Source organism: Nymphalis io, chromosome 30 (assembly GCF_905147045.1).
Source record: "Nymphalis io chromosome 30, ilAglIoxx1.1, whole genome shotgun sequence".
NCBI lineage: Eukaryota > Metazoa > Arthropoda > Insecta > Lepidoptera > Nymphalidae > Nymphalis > Nymphalis io.
In genome coordinates this window covers 5,501,984-5,519,913 of record NC_065917.1, presented here as the reverse complement: position 1 = coordinate 5,519,913, position 17,930 = coordinate 5,501,984, and the positions used below count along the sequence as shown (strand labels likewise).

At 32.4% G+C, this 17,930-nt stretch overlaps 1 protein-coding gene across 2 annotated transcripts in view; it reads right to left on the bottom strand.

The window, feature by feature from the left end:
• Positions 1-9,006, bottom strand: part of LOC126780129 (uncharacterized) — a 28,996-nt gene extending 19,990 nt beyond the window's left edge. Inside the window, exons 1-2 of one of the 2 annotated variants that reach the window (XM_050504397.1) lie at positions 8,896-9,006; positions 2,069-2,418 (exon numbers count right to left, since the gene is read on the bottom strand). In XM_050504397.1, the coding sequence (XP_050360354.1) occupies positions 2,069-2,237 (169 nt within the window). In that variant the 5' untranslated portion in view covers positions 2,238-2,418; positions 8,896-9,006. The remainder of the gene's footprint in view (positions 1-2,068; positions 2,419-8,895) is intronic. The other variant, XM_050504398.1, reaches the window with a different exon arrangement.
• Between the last annotated feature and the right edge of the window lie 8,924 nt (positions 9,007-17,930).

Below are 17,930 nucleotides of genomic sequence, written 5' to 3'. Positions count from 1 at the left end.
CATGCGATTTGTACCACAAACAGTTCTTGATTAATATATCCCTATTTATAATACAACACTATTCCACTCAACTATTTATATCAACTGTAATTTTACTTCCAAAGTTCCGATAACAACTTCGCCGACATTCAAGCGCCATTTTGACGAATCACACAGATAATTCAAGATCTCAGAAAATGATATCACGTCAGTTCAATGTCAAATTTATTTTTACTTTATCTGTGGTTGAATAACGTCAACGATGTGCGAGAGAGCTGTGTGGGATGGGTCTATGTAGGTTGCTCTATAATAATACTGGCTAATCGTAATCGGCTTCGCACGGGTAGATAAGAAGAAAAATATATTTTGGTTAGGATTTACGTAAAATCCGTTCTTAGTGGGCGTCAGCTAATCGGGCGGATAGTTTAGCAAATCTCATGATGAATGGTATTTCGCTTATATTATATCATCATCATCATCATCACCCTTTTCGCGTCCACTGCTGGACATAGGTCTCTCCAATGGCACGCCACTGAGTTCGATTTACAGCTCTTAATCTCCAACCGCTGCCATATATTATATAGAAACCGTTAAACGGCAACGATTACATTTCGATTCGATTGCAATAAAGGCACAATTTTTTAGTAGCATTGTCGTATTGCCGGCTACGAGATTTGTATAAGAAAAACTGACAAATCAGTGTTGCTAGCTCAGATTTTAACAGAATAAAAATATTTCATAAATATAAAAAACGTAGCTTATATTATATTTATTATTATAACAAAAATTGAATGTTACTCACCATTATAATTCACGTCAAAATGTGCTGACAGTGCCATAGACAATGAATGTGTATTTATGTGGTATTGATATGAAAGACATATTGTGGACTTTGATAATATGTTTATAGGACAGCAAAAGCAATTCTCAATTCATCTATATATACAGGATCGGATGTCAAGCTCTGAGTGCCGTGAGGCAACGATTGAAAGGAGTAGAGGCCATAATTTATTTTTTAAATAAATTGAACAATCTTTTCCAGTCGTGTGTTAATTTTTTTTTTATTACAAATCTAATTTGATTATTTTAACAAAAATTAAACTAAATTCAGCATTATATATTTATTTGTTTGAGAAATTTGATGTCATTTTTTTTTATAGGCTCAATAAAGATCCAAGGTGATTTTGAAAATTGTCCTAATAATCTATGGTTGACTTCGTCATAATACCGTAACAGCCTGTGAATGTCCCACTGCTGGGCTAAAGGCCTCCTCTCCTCTTTTTGAGGAGAAGGTTTGGAGCTTATTCCACCACGCTGCTCCAATGCGGGTTGGTAGAATTCACATGTGGCAGAACTTCAGTGAAATTAGACACATGCAGGTTTCCTCACGATGTTTTCCTTCACCGTAAAGCACGAGATGAATTATAATCACAAATTAAGCACATGAAAATTCAGTGGTGCTTGCCCGGGTTTGAACCCACGATCATCGCTTAAGATTCACGCGTTCTTACCACAGGGCCATCTCGGCTTTAATTATTATTCGTCATAATAATCACTGTTTTTTTGATAAAGCTTAGTCCCACAAACTGATCTTAATTGTTGGTCAAATCGTTAGTACTTTAATGCTTTCTAATATATTGACATTTCTGAGTAATATAAATTTAACTCATTAGAAAAAGAATTTGTTTTCTTTTTAAACGAATATTTAAGTATACATTATTTGTTTTAAAGATAAAACATATTACGGATATGGTATCTTATGTTTTATATATATTTTAAAATATTGCAAATAGTCTGGCAAACGAAAGTTGAGTCTGAAAAAGCGCGGTAAATTAAAAAAAAACAACATATTGTATCTCTAAGTATAGTACGAATGAATTGTTCTCAGGCTCAACTTTCGTGAGCTAGAATCTATTACCGTATTTATTGGAAATAATATTAAATAGCAACACTCCTTTCAATGATAGTGACACTAACTCTCTGTTGCAAGATGCAAATATCCCTATTTTTTTTTTAAGTGAAGGCTTTTAATCTTCCACGATCATAAGGTTTATCTGTCAAAGTCCACGATATATTTTGAAAGTCTCACCTGGTGGCGCTGTCGGAGCGATTTCTTTCGGTGGTTGCGTATTGCTTTTTCCAAATGTAGTCAATGCTTGCGATGATTCACCAGTCAACCAACCAGCTAACAGCAACGGCAAAATGGCCGCCGCAGCTTGACGCCTGCACCACATCTCGACGCGCGAAAAGACATGCATAGTGTACCACTATTTTTACTTTTATGCTCAATAATTGATAGTTGACAGCTCACTCGATCAAATAGCACTTTTTGACAAATGACAAGGCTGAATTGTTTAAGTGTTTTGCCTTTTCCTTATAGGAAAAAGAAAATTTTTTTTTTTTTGACAAATTAGCTTTTAATTGTATTATTCTACGGCGCTAAAATGATTTGTAAATGAGATGTGTTATTCTTATTGGAAAAATGATTTGACTAATTAAGTGAGGTGCCAAGTATACTTCTTTTATAATTTTTGATATTTTTTTTTAAATATTCGAATTACGTAAATTAAAAACGGTTCACCAAATCCAAAGTCAAATGTCATTTTGAATTACGAATCAAGATGTGGCGTAGTTTTTTTTAAATATAAGTTCAAAGATCGATACTGTACAGTCGAAATGTTTGTAATTTCATTGTATAATTTGTACGTAAACTTAGAGAATAAAATACAATGATACGACTACTTTGACCTTTGTGTCGATCAAAATTATACCTTACAGTTGTGATGTGTAACGAAAAAAAGTAAAAAATACTTCATAGTATTTTGTCTATGGTTTCAAGGTCTCCTTTATAAACAGTTGTATACAGGCAATATAATTCAAACAATATAAAAAATAATAATAGAGTTGTGCGGTCACAGACCTTTGCCTATCATGAATAAGGTAATTGAAAAAAATAACAAAATACATTTAATAACTAACTTACTTTTTCCTGAAATATAATCGATAAAATATATATTTACCAGAACACACGTTCAAATAAAATAGAATTCTTAGAAATGATTTAACTTTTTGTTATTTTGAATCTGTTGTGAGTAGTGATGTCCACAGGCTGTTAGATTGTTCGATGTTTTATATCGATATATGTAATAATAGGCGTCATTGTTATAAAACAAAGCTATGCATATATAATGGTGTATCATGTAAATATGCGTTTTGTATGCTTGCATATGTTTGGTATGTGTTGCATGTGTCTTAATATTGGATACACAGCACGAAATATTTATATCTTATGGACTAGACAAGTAAATGCCTCATCTTTAACTCTTAATGTCATTACTTCGCTGTAAACGATACAACTAACGGTTCGATTTTAAATAAATATTATTGCTTATCAAGACTTTTTCTAATCCGTATCTATTTTTTTTTTTACATTTAAGAATAAATTAATTAATACGCATGTTAAAAACTATTAATAAATGAGGTTCTTTATACTGTACAGTTAATAAAATATGATAAAGGGGCTAGGAGTTGGTATTCATTGAAATTCCAACAGCATAATTATTATTGTATAAGATTATTACAAGTAAACGACATACCGAAACAGTCGTAGCCTTATTAAAATTAACATTTTTAAATGATTCAAAAGGTAGGTGAGTATATTTTGATATTGGTTGCCATTTTTTTTTCTTTCAATTTTTATTATCTGTGATCATTACATAATATTCACATTTGCATAGCATAATCTTAACAAACTTCATTGTACATAGTTTCAATGTCAATTTATTGATTATGACTATATGACATTTCTTTTTATAATTCTGTTTAGTCATCATATAATGTACTTGATATGATATTCTATAATTGTGTTGGGAATATGTCAAATCATTGTCAAAAAAATGTCTCATACCAATACCTAACCATAGACAAGAGGCTACAAAATAAATCGTACACAGGAAAAAAAACATTATTCCACGGAGATAGTTTATATGTAAATGATACCTAGCGAGGTGATAAATAGTACATATATTTAGCACTATGTATCCAATCTATGTTAAAGCTATACACCTATAATAAATATGTCTTACCCGGTGGTGGAGTTGTTGTCGGTGGCTTAGGCGGTTCTGTGTTCGCTTTCCCGAACGACGATATACCAAACGAATGACATTGTGTGATGTAATATAGTATTATTATCGTTATTAGCACTTCAAGTTTACGAATCCACATTTTTATTGGATTTTTTTTTTTAAATATCAAGTGTTGCCAAGTCTGGTTTCTTGAAAGTTATTTTGTTTTGTTTTATTATTAAAACCGTTAGTGCAGAACTTTTTTTTTTTTCGTTTTGTGACAAAGGTCACATGTTATTTTTAGCCAATATATAAGAATAAATAATTAAATATATACTTGTAATGTTATGTTAATAATAATCATAATATTTAAAGGACACAAGCATCAAAATAGCATATCAAGTAAGTCGGCTTTTAACATTTTATAGAACCGTGAGTTCTTGCAGAATGGCAATACAATGAAACACAGTTGAACTTGCCTTGTATGTTAGAATGTTGTTTCTTTAGTGTTATTTATTCTTAAAGATAAATTAAGCTTCATCACTTATTTTTAAAACTACTGAATACATTAAATAAACAACATTTTTAAAGTAAAATATTAGTAAAATGGAAATTATAACATTCCAGCTAAACACCAATTTACTTTATAGGTTTAGTTAAACAATGCTGTGTCTTCTTCCTTCGAATGTCAATCAATAATGACAGAAAGGGAGAAATAACTCATTAACTTAACAGTCGCTAACTCTAGTCGACGTTTATAAATAAGGCCGTAATGCTTTGTATAAGTTAAATGGTATTGGATACGATTATGTTTAATTAAAGCCTTTTTTCTATCTTGTTTCGAATTTTGAATTAAAGCTTAATGTTTTTCTTCCATTTTAATTGAATAAGAGTATGTTTTCGTATTTTGCAAGCTAATATATCTTGAACTAAAATTATTTTTGCTCTTATAAAATTTTTTGAGTTGTTGCACAGATTTCAATATCAGTACTTACTTTATATTATATTTTATTTAAATTAAAAAATCATTCTTTTATTTAGCGGCCATTTTGAAAAGAATACACTTTTCATGTGTTAGCACTGTAAAGTGTGCGTCTCAATCGCTTGTGTGGAATTCATATAAAATTTAATTGTAAGATGTTCTATACATTTTAATAGGTGAAAACCAGTTTCGTATTGTAAAAGCAAAAGCAACTATCTATCTGTAACGCTTACCCGACTAAACCACTGAATCGATTTTGATGAAATTTGGTATGAAGAAAGCTTAAAACCCAAGAAAGGACAGAGGTAACTTTTTTTACCTAATACCCGCCCCTCTCCCCGTAACACGCGACAAAGCCGCTGGTGATAACTAGTATATTATAATATAGAACAGCTTTGTGCTTGAACCTCAAACATCCTAAAATTTAAAGAGGCACAGCGAGTTTAATGTATAAATATATAAAGTATATTATTTTATAGTTCTGCACTAACAGTTTTAATTAATTTTTATGTTATTGTTTTGCGTGTGCGTGATGGCGGTCTGCGCCATTTTGAATAATTTAACATTTGTTATTTATTTCAATGGGTATGAAATACGATGTGTGTATATAGAACTAGTGTTGGTTATTTATTTAATAATCTTCGTGTGCAATGAGAGTTAATTTTTTAAGGTCAAATTTAAGTACAACGTTAAAGGTTTTTAAAAAGGAATTTCAATTTCCTCTGATGTACTGAAATGTACCAATTTTTTTTTTGTTACTGGCAATGATTAGATATGTTGCCTTTTTTAATTTAATTAGAAATATAGAGGGAATAAAAGATTTAAACATGAGTAATATCGTTGCTTTATATATTAAAAATTGTTGATTTAAAAAAAATATATTACATATATTCGATATGTAAATGTTAAATATTTGCTTATCGTCAGTGTTTATAGATGTTTTATATACTATATATCTGTTGATGTTAGTGTGTATGTACTTTGTACATTTATGTGTTGTTTTGGTAAGGTTCTCTACATAATAGGACAATATATTATACATTTAATAAAATATGGTTTATAAAAGAAAAATACTAAATCTACACATCAAGCTTACGAAAATCAGTGTTGCCAATTAGCATAATTAAAAATAAACGTGTTAATTGTCTTCGATTGAAGTGTACTTACGAAAAAAAGATTTTTTTTTTCATGTTTTTTTTTGTTATTTTTGTACTTTCTTTATATATAAACATGCAGAGATGTCCTATTATATAAGAAAATAATTACCGGGGGCCACAATGGGGGTTGACGCAGTTGCTGGCGCCTTTGTGTTGGAAACGCCAAAAGAGCTTAACGCTTGAATATCTCCAATTAAAGTTACGAAAATTAAAAACCACATCTTGTTATACCTATTTACTGTTAAAAAATTGCTTTAAAATTGTGATATTTGATTTTGGAAAGGTTAAAATGAGCATTATAAAAACACTATTAAAAACTCTTTCGTTGAAAACTTTTTACAATTTTTTAAATGTAAAAAAGCCTTATATTTTTATAATGTACATTGAAATAATATTTGTAAATAACTTTTCAATGCAAGTGATATTTTTTTGCTCGTGTTATTTGAAGTTAGAATTTAAATGCAACGGTGCTGACGCAAAAACGTTACACCTCTGTCACGTGGTCTTTCACGTGTTTAATTGGTTATTTATAATTAATTGATGGATATAGTCATAACATACTCAGAATATAATTAGAATTGTCATGTTCATTTTTTTTTATTGAAATATAAGTAATCCAAAGTGCTTGTTATACAGCCAACTTTAATATGTGTAATGAAAAAGACATATTTCTGAATATATTATGTTTTATATAGACACAATAAACAATTATGATCTTAAATCTAAACACAGAATAAAAGTCGTGCGTTCGAGGCGTTCAGTGATTTATGATGTGAATAAAAAAAAAAAAACAATAATTTCGGAATAAACGAGGATTTGGTCGATTTAATATTAAAAAAGAAATTAAACAAATTATATCTTAGTATATAAATTATATGTGTGTATAATAATTTACTAGCATGTATTTATATTTTAGCATTTTTTTTTAATGTTATCTTTAAGAAACTGCTTAATGTACTAAGGCCGACATTGTTCATCCTGTCATGAACTAATTCACGCATTTTTTTTTAATGGTTTTTATGTTTCATACATTTGCTTTTATCTATATTAATATTGTATCTATATAAATATGAAGTTTGTTTGTTTGAACGCGTTAATCTCAACACCGACTAATGCGATATGTACACGTGGGGATCAGCTAGTGGTTTAATACGTCGAAAACATCACTAATCGATTAAACAATCAACTATACATACAAAAGTATATATAAATATATACTTTAACAATACCTACTAATTTATAACCGCGGCTTTGTCTCCGTAAACTTACACTACGCAGCCCCGGATTTATGCCTAGGCCTAAAAGGCTTTTGGAGTGCATGTCAGTTACCTCCACGTGGTGCACCCTGGGCAACGGAGTCGACCAGCAATCCGATGTTTTTTCCGGATTGCTTGTCGATCGCGGCTGAGACTGACGCGGCGGAAGTGTCACGGGCCGCTCCTGGTACTTCTCTGTTGCGCAGAGTGGACCAGCGAGCGGCTTCGTGGCAAATAGGAGGACTCCGGGGTCTTTATGGGCCGCCGGAGAGAGAGAGGAGGAGTTGGTCTCCGGAGTCCTTTCGGGCTGTATTAGTTATAGTATTTTTGCTATTATTTATTTTGAATAATATTTTTTTATGCTTCAACAAATTTACAACTACTTACATAATAGTAAGTATATATGTCATTTAAAAAATGTGTCGATTTTCAATATTACTTATTTTAATGAGGTTAAATAAAAAAAATATACGATCGATTTTCATTTAAACACCTCATACAGCTTAATATGTGACTGACAGCTACGAAGACGCCATTTTGAATTCTCTGTGCTGTCATTATAACTGAGATTTGGATCAAATTAATTAAAATATTTATCAATTAAATTATATATATACACTGCATATTTATAAGAGGTAAGTCAATTACCTTTTTTAATGCGCTGTTATTTAATGTGATACTGGTTTTCGACTCACAGTTACACACAGCAGGGCAATTCTGTAAAAAACTCACTTCAATACTCACGCGTAAAATGTTGACAAGGGACTTATATTATTTTGATGCGTGTATTCTTAAATTTTATAATTATTACGGTCAATGTCGCATATCAACTTTTGACATTATACGACTGTTTCCTGCGTTAAGTTTCAAGTTTGTCCTTACAGAATAGCCCTACAGACTACTATAAATATAAATTTTAATTACCGTGGAATTAAAAAAAAAAGCTTTACCACACGACAATATATACGTCGATGATAATATTTTATAAGAAAGGAAATGTTGAAAATCAACAGTTTTAAATTACTTACATACCTAATAATAAATTGGACGAAATTTTCGTAAACGACCAAAGCCTCGTTTAAATAAAGTTAATAAAAAATATATTTAAAAAAAAAGTGACATGAAAAGTGAGAAAGCGAGCGTGTTATTAAAAAAATATATATTAAAGGAACAAATTTTTCTGCCTTGTTGTAGATATAACGATAAACCGAGCTGATCATATATTTAATACATGTTAATATTAAAAAAAAATAGTACAATTAATTAATTTAATATTTTTTAATTTATATCACATTACATTACACAAGACAATAAAATCTCAATAAAAATAAAAAAAAAAAAACATAAAACGTCAAAAAAAGCGTGCGTACAGCGTGTTTATTTTAATCGATTGATTATTTATTTTGCTTTTAAATTTCTTAAAAAAACTTTTGTTTTAAACAGTTTATTTTTAGTACAGTTTTATTCACAGTTCGGTGTCTGAATTGAGACTAGAGTTAATAAAGTTACTATTTAGCTGTTCCTTGTGTTGTGGCTACGGTGTGTGACGCGGTACTAAATAATATACCTCTGTGTTGCCTTGCACGAACTTTCTTCGTATACAGGCTGCTCTTGTTAGTGATTTCTTCAAGGTTAGTCATTATTCACAATGACTAAATTCCTTATAAATATAACGCCTTGACCAATAATGTTTTTAAATAAATAAAATTGAAGTGTCTGTCCGTGATTTCAAAACATCTGCCTCTTTTTATGTTTCCGACGATACCGGTTGGCGTGATGGATGCTTGCCTTTCACGCCAAAGGTTGTGGGTTCGATTTCCACCCAGGACAGATATTTGTGTGCATGAACATGTCTGTTTGTCCTGAGTCTGGGTGCAATTATCTATATAAGTATATATTTACAAAAATAGTATATGTATTATATCAATTGTCTGGTTTCCATAGTACGAGCTCTGTACAAGCTTAATTTGGGATCAGATGGCCGTGTGTGAAAAATGTCCCAGGATATTATTATTATGTTAATATGGCTATTTGCGAGTTATCAAAATCAGAAACAACCATTTTTTTAGAGTAATAATTTCAATATCTAATAATTTAAATATTTCATATGTATAATTCAAATAGGCGTTATGTACTTTGAAATAGTATATGTTGAAGGATTTTCGTCAGAAACTGATTTTCACGCTCGCGCAGCTGCTGATTTTGCTAGTAAATAATAAATAATAAATTGGTGTAAATGTGAATTTTAAATTATACAAATCTATTTGGAGTCTAGTTATACGTTTTTCAAAGGTCTTATACTTTTAATTAAAACGTTGTTCGAACCAGTGTCTTAACTTTTATAAAGAGCATAGATAATAAATATCATACTACTATTATAATATGTCTTATACAAAAATCAAAACAAAGAGTGCTTTGCTCACAATATGTGTTTTGTGTGGGCGGTGACCACTTGATGGCAAGACCACAGACATTGGAACTGTAAGAAATATTAACCATTCCTTATATCGCGAATACGCCACGAAACTTGGGGGCTAAGATCATTGTACACAGGCTCACTCACTCTTCAAATTAGAGCATAATAACACTAAATATTGTCCGTAGATTATCTGATGAGTACGTAGTACCACCAAGAATGTCTCGGAACACTGGTTCACTTTAAACTAAACAATACAAATGCTTGGCAGTAGAATATATGGCACAGTCATTGGCCGTTTTTAAAAGTATGGTTAAGGACTTTTACCTGTCGCATTATTAATACTTTATAAATATTATGATCCTCTGCCCAAAGGTTGCCTGGAAGAGATCGCTGCTTAGCGATAAGGCCGCCTGTTGCACCTCATGTAACTTTTTTTTTTGTTTAAAAATTGTAATTTTTAGTTTTAAGTTTGGGTGCAATAAAGTGTCAATAATAATAATAATATATGATGAGTGGGTGGTACGTACCCAGACGGGCTGTCACCAAGCTTTACCACCTAGTATTATATTATAATTTCATTATGACATCTTGACCACCGCATCGGTGGTGAATCTCACTTTATTATCGTCATCATTTATCATCAGATCAAGGATATCATTGAGACTTAAACAATGATAGTATACTTTAACTTTCTTAACAACCTTATAATGTCACAGCCATCGTGACATCACAAATAATAATAATAATAATAATAATAATATCCTGGGACATTTTACACACACGGCTGTCTGATCCCAAATTAAGCTTGTACAAAGCTTGTGCTATGGAAACCAGACAACTGATATACTACATATACTACTTTTCTTTTGTAAATACATACTTATATAGATAATTACACCCAGACTCAGGACAAACAGACATGTTCATGCACACAATTGTCTGTCCTGGGTGGGAATCGAACGCACAACCTTCGGCGTGAAAGGCAAGTGTTCTACCAACCACGCCAACCGGCTCGTCAAACAAATAAGCATTGACCGGTCAAAGTTAGGCATAAGTTTTCTTGAACACCCCGTGTATTCCTATCAAATTATCGCCACTATAATGTAATGCAACGCGAGCAGGACTCGAGGCAAAAAATAAAGCCTGCTTTGTTGGAATTTGCGTGATTACTATGTTCCCTACCGACTTCAAATATGCGTGTTATGTGTTGAGGATTTTTTTGAATTAAGAATATCGTTTAGTTCGGATTAATTCGCTTATATTGTTAAATACATATTTGACGTATTTAAGCTACGTGAGATATGAGTGAAGTTTAGCGTCACACGGATAAGCTTCAGTTCAAGTGGCATCCATCCACTTCTAGATAAGTGATAAAAAATTGTTCCGTCAATTAAACTATAAAAATCGCACTTTGAAATGTGATGCTAACCTTTTTTTTGTGTGCTGGAAGGCAAATTACTCTGATATTGATGGTAAGTGGTAGTCCAAGCGCGAACCAGTACAGTCGGGAAGACTCTGCACTAGCCACCTGCTTTGCCGGCCCGCAAGATGCCTTTCACGCCACCAAGGAACCCAAGTTATACGAGGTGCACGTGTGCTGGTATAGGATTTTTTGGAGATGCGACTAAGAAAAGACTTGCCAAATATATTCGTGCGCGATGGAATTGACAAACTTCACAAGTAAAACATAGCATCTCATTTCTTTTCTTGGTATCACCAAAGATTCTAAGCTTCAATGGGGCCCTCATATTAATAAATTGGCAAATAGACTCGGCTCTGCAGCTTTCGCAATAAAAAAAATTAGAATGTTGACTGATGTAGATACGGCTCGCCCAGTGTATTTTAATTATTTCCACAGTATAATGTCTCATGGCATTCAACTCTGGGGTAATGCAGCCGATATTAATACGATTTTTGTACTGCAGAAGAGGGCTTTTCGTGCAATTTATAACCTGGGCCCAAAAGAATCACTAAGATGTAAATTTAAAGAAATTAAAATAATGACTGTCGCTTTTCAATATATATTTGATAATGTTATGTATGTATGCAAAAACATAAAAAAAAATCCTAGAAATTGTGACGTCGTATTTGATCACTATTTGTCGTTTCACGACAGTTTTCTGCGGTGAATTTCGAGTTTGCTCTTAAATACTGATCTCTTGTTCTCCATGCTGTATATGACTTTTCAAAATCGGAATATTATTTATTATATAAGCCGTGTAAATGCATTCTTAAGATATTACTAGTGCTCCTGGTGGTAGGGCTTTGTTCAAGCCCGTCTGGATAGTTACTAACCACTCATCAGATATTCCACCGCAAAACACCAGTACTTTGTATTGTTGTGTTTCGGTTTGAAGGGTGAGTGAGCCAGTGTAATTACAGGCACAAGGGACATAACATCTTAGTTCCCAAGGTTGATGGCGAATTGGTGACTTAAGCGATGGTTAACATTTCGTACAGTGCCAATGTCTATAGGCGTTAGTGACCATTTACAATCATGTGGCCGATATGCTCGTCCGCCTACCTACTATATAAAAGAAAAAAAAATATAGTTATAACAGTTTACGATATCAAACTTGCAATATGTTATCATTTTTATATTTTACATTTAACGGTATAAATAAGGGGTTTTGTTAGTATAACAAATCAGTATATACATATCCTCCAGACCGATTTCGGCCACGGTGGCCAATCTCAAGAGAGATTAGCCAACTGCGCAGGAGATATTATAGTGCACAAGTGTGTGCGCAAACACAGGTGAACTCTCTATTCCCTAGCTCTCATAATCCGATGGGACGGTAATCCGACACGACCGGAAAGAGTTCAGGCGCAGGACCAACGGCTTTACGTGCTTTCCGAGGCACGGGAGTGTACACACTTTTAACTTCCAGACCCCGGGCTGCTACTGAGAATTTTTTGACAGAAAAACCCAATAACTTATTGGCCCAAAATTAGTATAAACTAAGTATATACACTATAAGTAACTGCGTTTCGCAGTATTACCTTGAATTTTACAAGCATGAATTTCATTTTTAATATGTATAAACAAAAAAAGCTCTTATAGCTAAATATATAATAAAAAATCGAATGAATTTGGTTTGCTCACAATGTTTGTATTATCTGTGATCAGATTACAGATGTATTAAAAATGTGTTGTCGAACTTTCAAACGACACGAAATTAGGCAATAAACTTCAAATAACACGCTTCGTAGCGCTAGATTTGAGTTTTAATTAATTAAATTTTCCTTATTAATTGCGGTGATTGACTTGGGATAACCTTTGTGCTGGGTTATATATTGTTAGCGCAGGGGCCGAATTCTACAAATTTATAACGATTACGATACGTTCCCGATACAATTTTAATTAAATTAAAGAATAGAAAAACGGAAAAACGGCAACGATCACGCTTCGATTCGATTGCGATAAAGTGACAATTTGTTTGGCCCCCTGGCCGGATTAGACAGAAAATCTGAAAGTATGATTTATAGTGTTAGGGTTGAAGTGAAACATTTATCCATTTTAAATAGTGAAAACTGTTTAAAAAATATAGTGATTATGATTAAAATAGCGTTGTCGTAGAAATAATATATTTTAGGAAGTCAGAAAAGGGTGAAAGGGTCCAGTGGCGCTCCTTGTTAAGATGGAAAGGGTACCGCTGGTTTTTTAGTGGGTATTCCGATGTTCGGGGCGCACTCGGCGCCTTGGACACCGGTAAGCCCCATATACCACCCCACTGTTCCCGGGGAAAAAAAAAGGTATGACTATAGTCCAGTTAAGGATCGAACCCACGTTCTCTGATCGTTAATGCTGATTCAGACTTTGAATCCAGGACGTTGCGTTCCGAGACCTTTAAGCTACAAAAACAAAGCAGAGCGATCAAGTAGATAGTACTTTAGTTAAACGAAGTAAATTATATTTATAAATCAAATCCTCGAAATTTTTACGTCAAAACTTTTCTACAATAGAAACTTGAACATGTTCGCGTGGGTATAGTGTGTGTTAATCGGTGATTTTTAGTTGTTTGAAACACGCGATGCTCACTAAAAGTCTGCAATATACTTAAATATATATCATACTAGCTACCTGTGCCGACTTCGCACGAATTGATTAATGGTCTTCATAATAAAACGCTTATATCGTAATACATATAATTCTATTTGTTTACCCGGCGCACCGCAAAGTTCGCATCCGACATAATTTTTCGTCGACACCTTCAACAATCATGGTCATATTTCAGCTAATTTACACAAAACATTAATGAATTACACACTTAAACCTTCCGTATGTACCACTCCGTTCGTTGGTGAAAACCACATGGAAATCCGTACGGTGGTTTTTGAGTTTATCGCGATCATACAGACAGACAGCAGCAGTAGTGACACTGCTGTTATATCTACTTTATAATTATAAACATAACGCGAAGTACAAGGTCGGTTTTTATATCAAAAATTACTCACTGTATAGTTTTTTATTTTTTTTTTATTTTCACCATACGTAAGTGGCCAGTAATGCCCATGGATATTGGCGATGTAAAAAAATGTTAATCATCCCTTGAATCGCAATGCGCCACCAACTTAGGGAACTAAGATGTTATGCTCCTTGTTCCTGTAATGTACACAATATAAAACAATATATATATATATATTGTATATATATATATATATATATATATATATGTATTATACTTAGTTGTTATTGTTGATAGTCTCAAGGCTACTTGGAATGTTTGTTAAATCAATGGCAGTGGTATATAAAGGTATACAATTGTTAGCGGGGCTCCAATTCTTCTAAAAAATTATCATTTTAAGCGTGATCGTTTACGTTTATCCGTTTTCCTATTCTATATATATATATTGTATATATATATATATATATATATATATATATATATGTATTAACAATAATAACAATAATTATTTTTGTATTTTAAGTATTGTTTTTATTGTATTGTTTAAGTTTTTCCAATTTTATTACTTAACTTGCTAGCCCTGCTTCGCACGGGTAGTAAAACGAATAATGTATTTTAGGTAGGATTTGCGTAAAATCAATCTTAGTGAGCGGCTACGTCGGGGAAGGAGTAATTGTGACAAATTTCAAGTCATCGGGTGCATAGCTTAGGAGATCTCGTGATGAGTATTTCCATAAATATCAAACTTCTATAAGTTTTTTAGATTTAGGTCTTTAAATATCATTTCTAACTGTTTCTTTTTCATTTCAATTTTCATATTTATAATGTTCGCTGTTATTTAAGACGGATGCTGTGAATTCATATCATGTGTAATGTAAGATTTGTTTGTGTTGGAAATCCAAGAGATTTGGAAATTTAATTTTTTTAAAGAGGAATATCTAATTTCTTTCTAGGTCTATATTAATTAGAATCCAAAAGTCCTGAGCTAGAACTATAGACTATGCCAAAAAAAATATCGGGCTTTCCTGTTGAATTTTTCTCCGAAGCTACCCAGGACCTGGAAAGTTGAAGTGTGTGCCACTTTATCAAGAAATATGTAAAGACGTTGTCCTTAATTATTTGTTGTTGTGCAGCCGTCGTGTTTACGAATACTTATTTAATTGGAAAATAAACAGTATATTCATTCTTAAAACTATAATATTAACATTAGCACACATAGCAGTCAAATTTTAACTTATATCTTTAACGTAATTAGAGCAGAACAAATAAATAAAATACACGTGTCCTATTTTGTATATGTCCTGGGCAGGCGGGTAAACTCCCTTGAGAATGACCAACGCAGCCGGAATCTTCCAGAAGAACACCGTATCCGGTGTTCTAAAGCGACTGCAGGTTATCATACGTCTTTTGTGGATATCCTTAAGATTTTTTTTTTATAGAATAGGATGGCGGAAGATCATATGGGCCACCTGATGGTAAATGGTCACCAACGCCCATAGGCATTGACAATGTAAGAATGTTAACCATCGCTTACATCACCAATGTGCCACCAACCTTGGGAACTAAGATGTTATGTCCCTTGTGGCTGTAATTACACTGGCTCACTCACCCTTCAAACCGGAAGACAACAATACCAAGTACTTCTGTTATGCGGTAGAATATCTGAGTTACCAGACGAGCTTTCACAAAGCTCTATCACCAGTGTCAACTCTAGCACAGAACGTTAAAATGGTTCATTCATTATTTAACGCGTTAAATAATTATACATATAATTTACATGTCAAGATAATTTATTGCATTTATAGATGGTTCGTTTTCTTTTTGAATAAGGTCGAATAGGTGGTCGAATGAAAAAGCCTGTTTCTGAAGTAGTTCGCATCTCATTAATACGTGTTATTTTAAAATGTTTGGGTTATATATATTATAGTACATAATAATTCTCTAATCGATTACGTTCTATTACGCGATGTTCGCAATCATCGGCTTTGTTGTTCGAGTAAACAAAATGGTGGGCTGTCAGCTGTCAGTTTCCCCGCGCTTTTTGCAGAATGAAAAATAAACATTTCGTTTAAATTACCGTTAATACATGGAAACTATATAAGTTAAGTTCTTTAACAAATTATTATATATATAATTTGTGTTTTCTCTTAATTAGATTCATAAAGGCTTAAAAAACTTGGTTATTGTACATTACGTTTTTTTTTTACTTTTGTGTGTGTGTGTGTGTGTGTGTTTGTGTGTATGGTTCCCGTGTATATTAAGATAACACGAAAAATAAAAACAGAAATGCCACTATGATAAATTTTTTCAAAGTAACATTTGCTATATATTCCTATCGATTAACAAAAGGCGAATAAATCTATTTTTTAAGGCTTTATACGTATGACCTTTGGCATTACACGATACTCTTTAACCGTCTTATAGAAAAAAATAACAAATACAATTTCGTTCGGATTATATTGTTCCCTATTACAAATATATAAGACTTAAATTTAATTGAGATATTTTGTAGTGACGCTGTTGTTATTACTTCCAAGGAGGTTTCTCTTTTTTAATCGGCCTATTTAAATGCTAGCCTATGCGTGTGCCCTTTCGGTGTTAATTTAAAAAAGAAATTTGGTAATGTCAAGCTTATAATGTCGTTTTCAGAATTAGATTTTTTTTAATATGTTTCCTTTTAATCTTATAAATATTATAAGAGTTAGGTATGTTGTTTGTGTGCGTCGATTTATTCTAATGGAGTGTGCTGCTTGGTGGCATCATAATCTTTCCCTGGCCGCCATAGCCGGCGAAGACCTTTCGCTGCCTGATAAATGTCATGCTCGGTAGCGAGAGATGCTAAATAAAGATGGTCTTCTTCTGCGAGTGTCATGTCGTGATTATACACAAGAAATTAAAAAAAAAGTATAAAAATAATATATTTTAAAATATTCACAAGTCCAATCTTAGCCTTATTATAAATAAAAAGCTATATTATTAATGGTCCTTTGGATTATAAGTATAATCGTTAACAACATTTCTTAAGTCAATAAAATAAATCTAGTTTAAAAGTTCAACAAAAAGCAACAAATTAAGACGAAGGTAAAAAAATGTTTAATACATATGTAACTACACTTGAAGAGATGGTTTGGTATTCATACCACCAGAGTTCTCCAATGCGTAGTCACGTGTTTCAGAATTTTGTAACAGACGAAAAATTCTCACGATGACTCATTCTGTTTTATGTTATTAAATGTGTCAAAACTATAAAAAGTACTAAAAACTGTCTACGATCTCATTTCGATATCTTTCATAAGATATTGTTGATAGTCTCAAGGCTACTTGTGAGCAAGGAATGTTTGTTAAATCAATGGCAGTGGTATATAAAGGTATACAATTATTAGCAGGGCTCCAATTCCTTTAAAAAATTGTCATTTTAAGCAATCGCTTTCGCAATCGTTTGTTTATCCGTTTTCCTATTCTTTAATTTCATTATCGGCTTTTGGCATAAAAGTAAACAATTAAGTATGGTTTTGACAAAACGGTATAAGTTAACATAATATCGGTTCGGTTCCGATCCGGATATATATAGAACAATCAAAATTGGATTGGAATTGTATCGGGTACGTAACGTTGATCGTTATAGATTGTAATTGTAGTAGAATTCGCGCTCAGGACACCACGC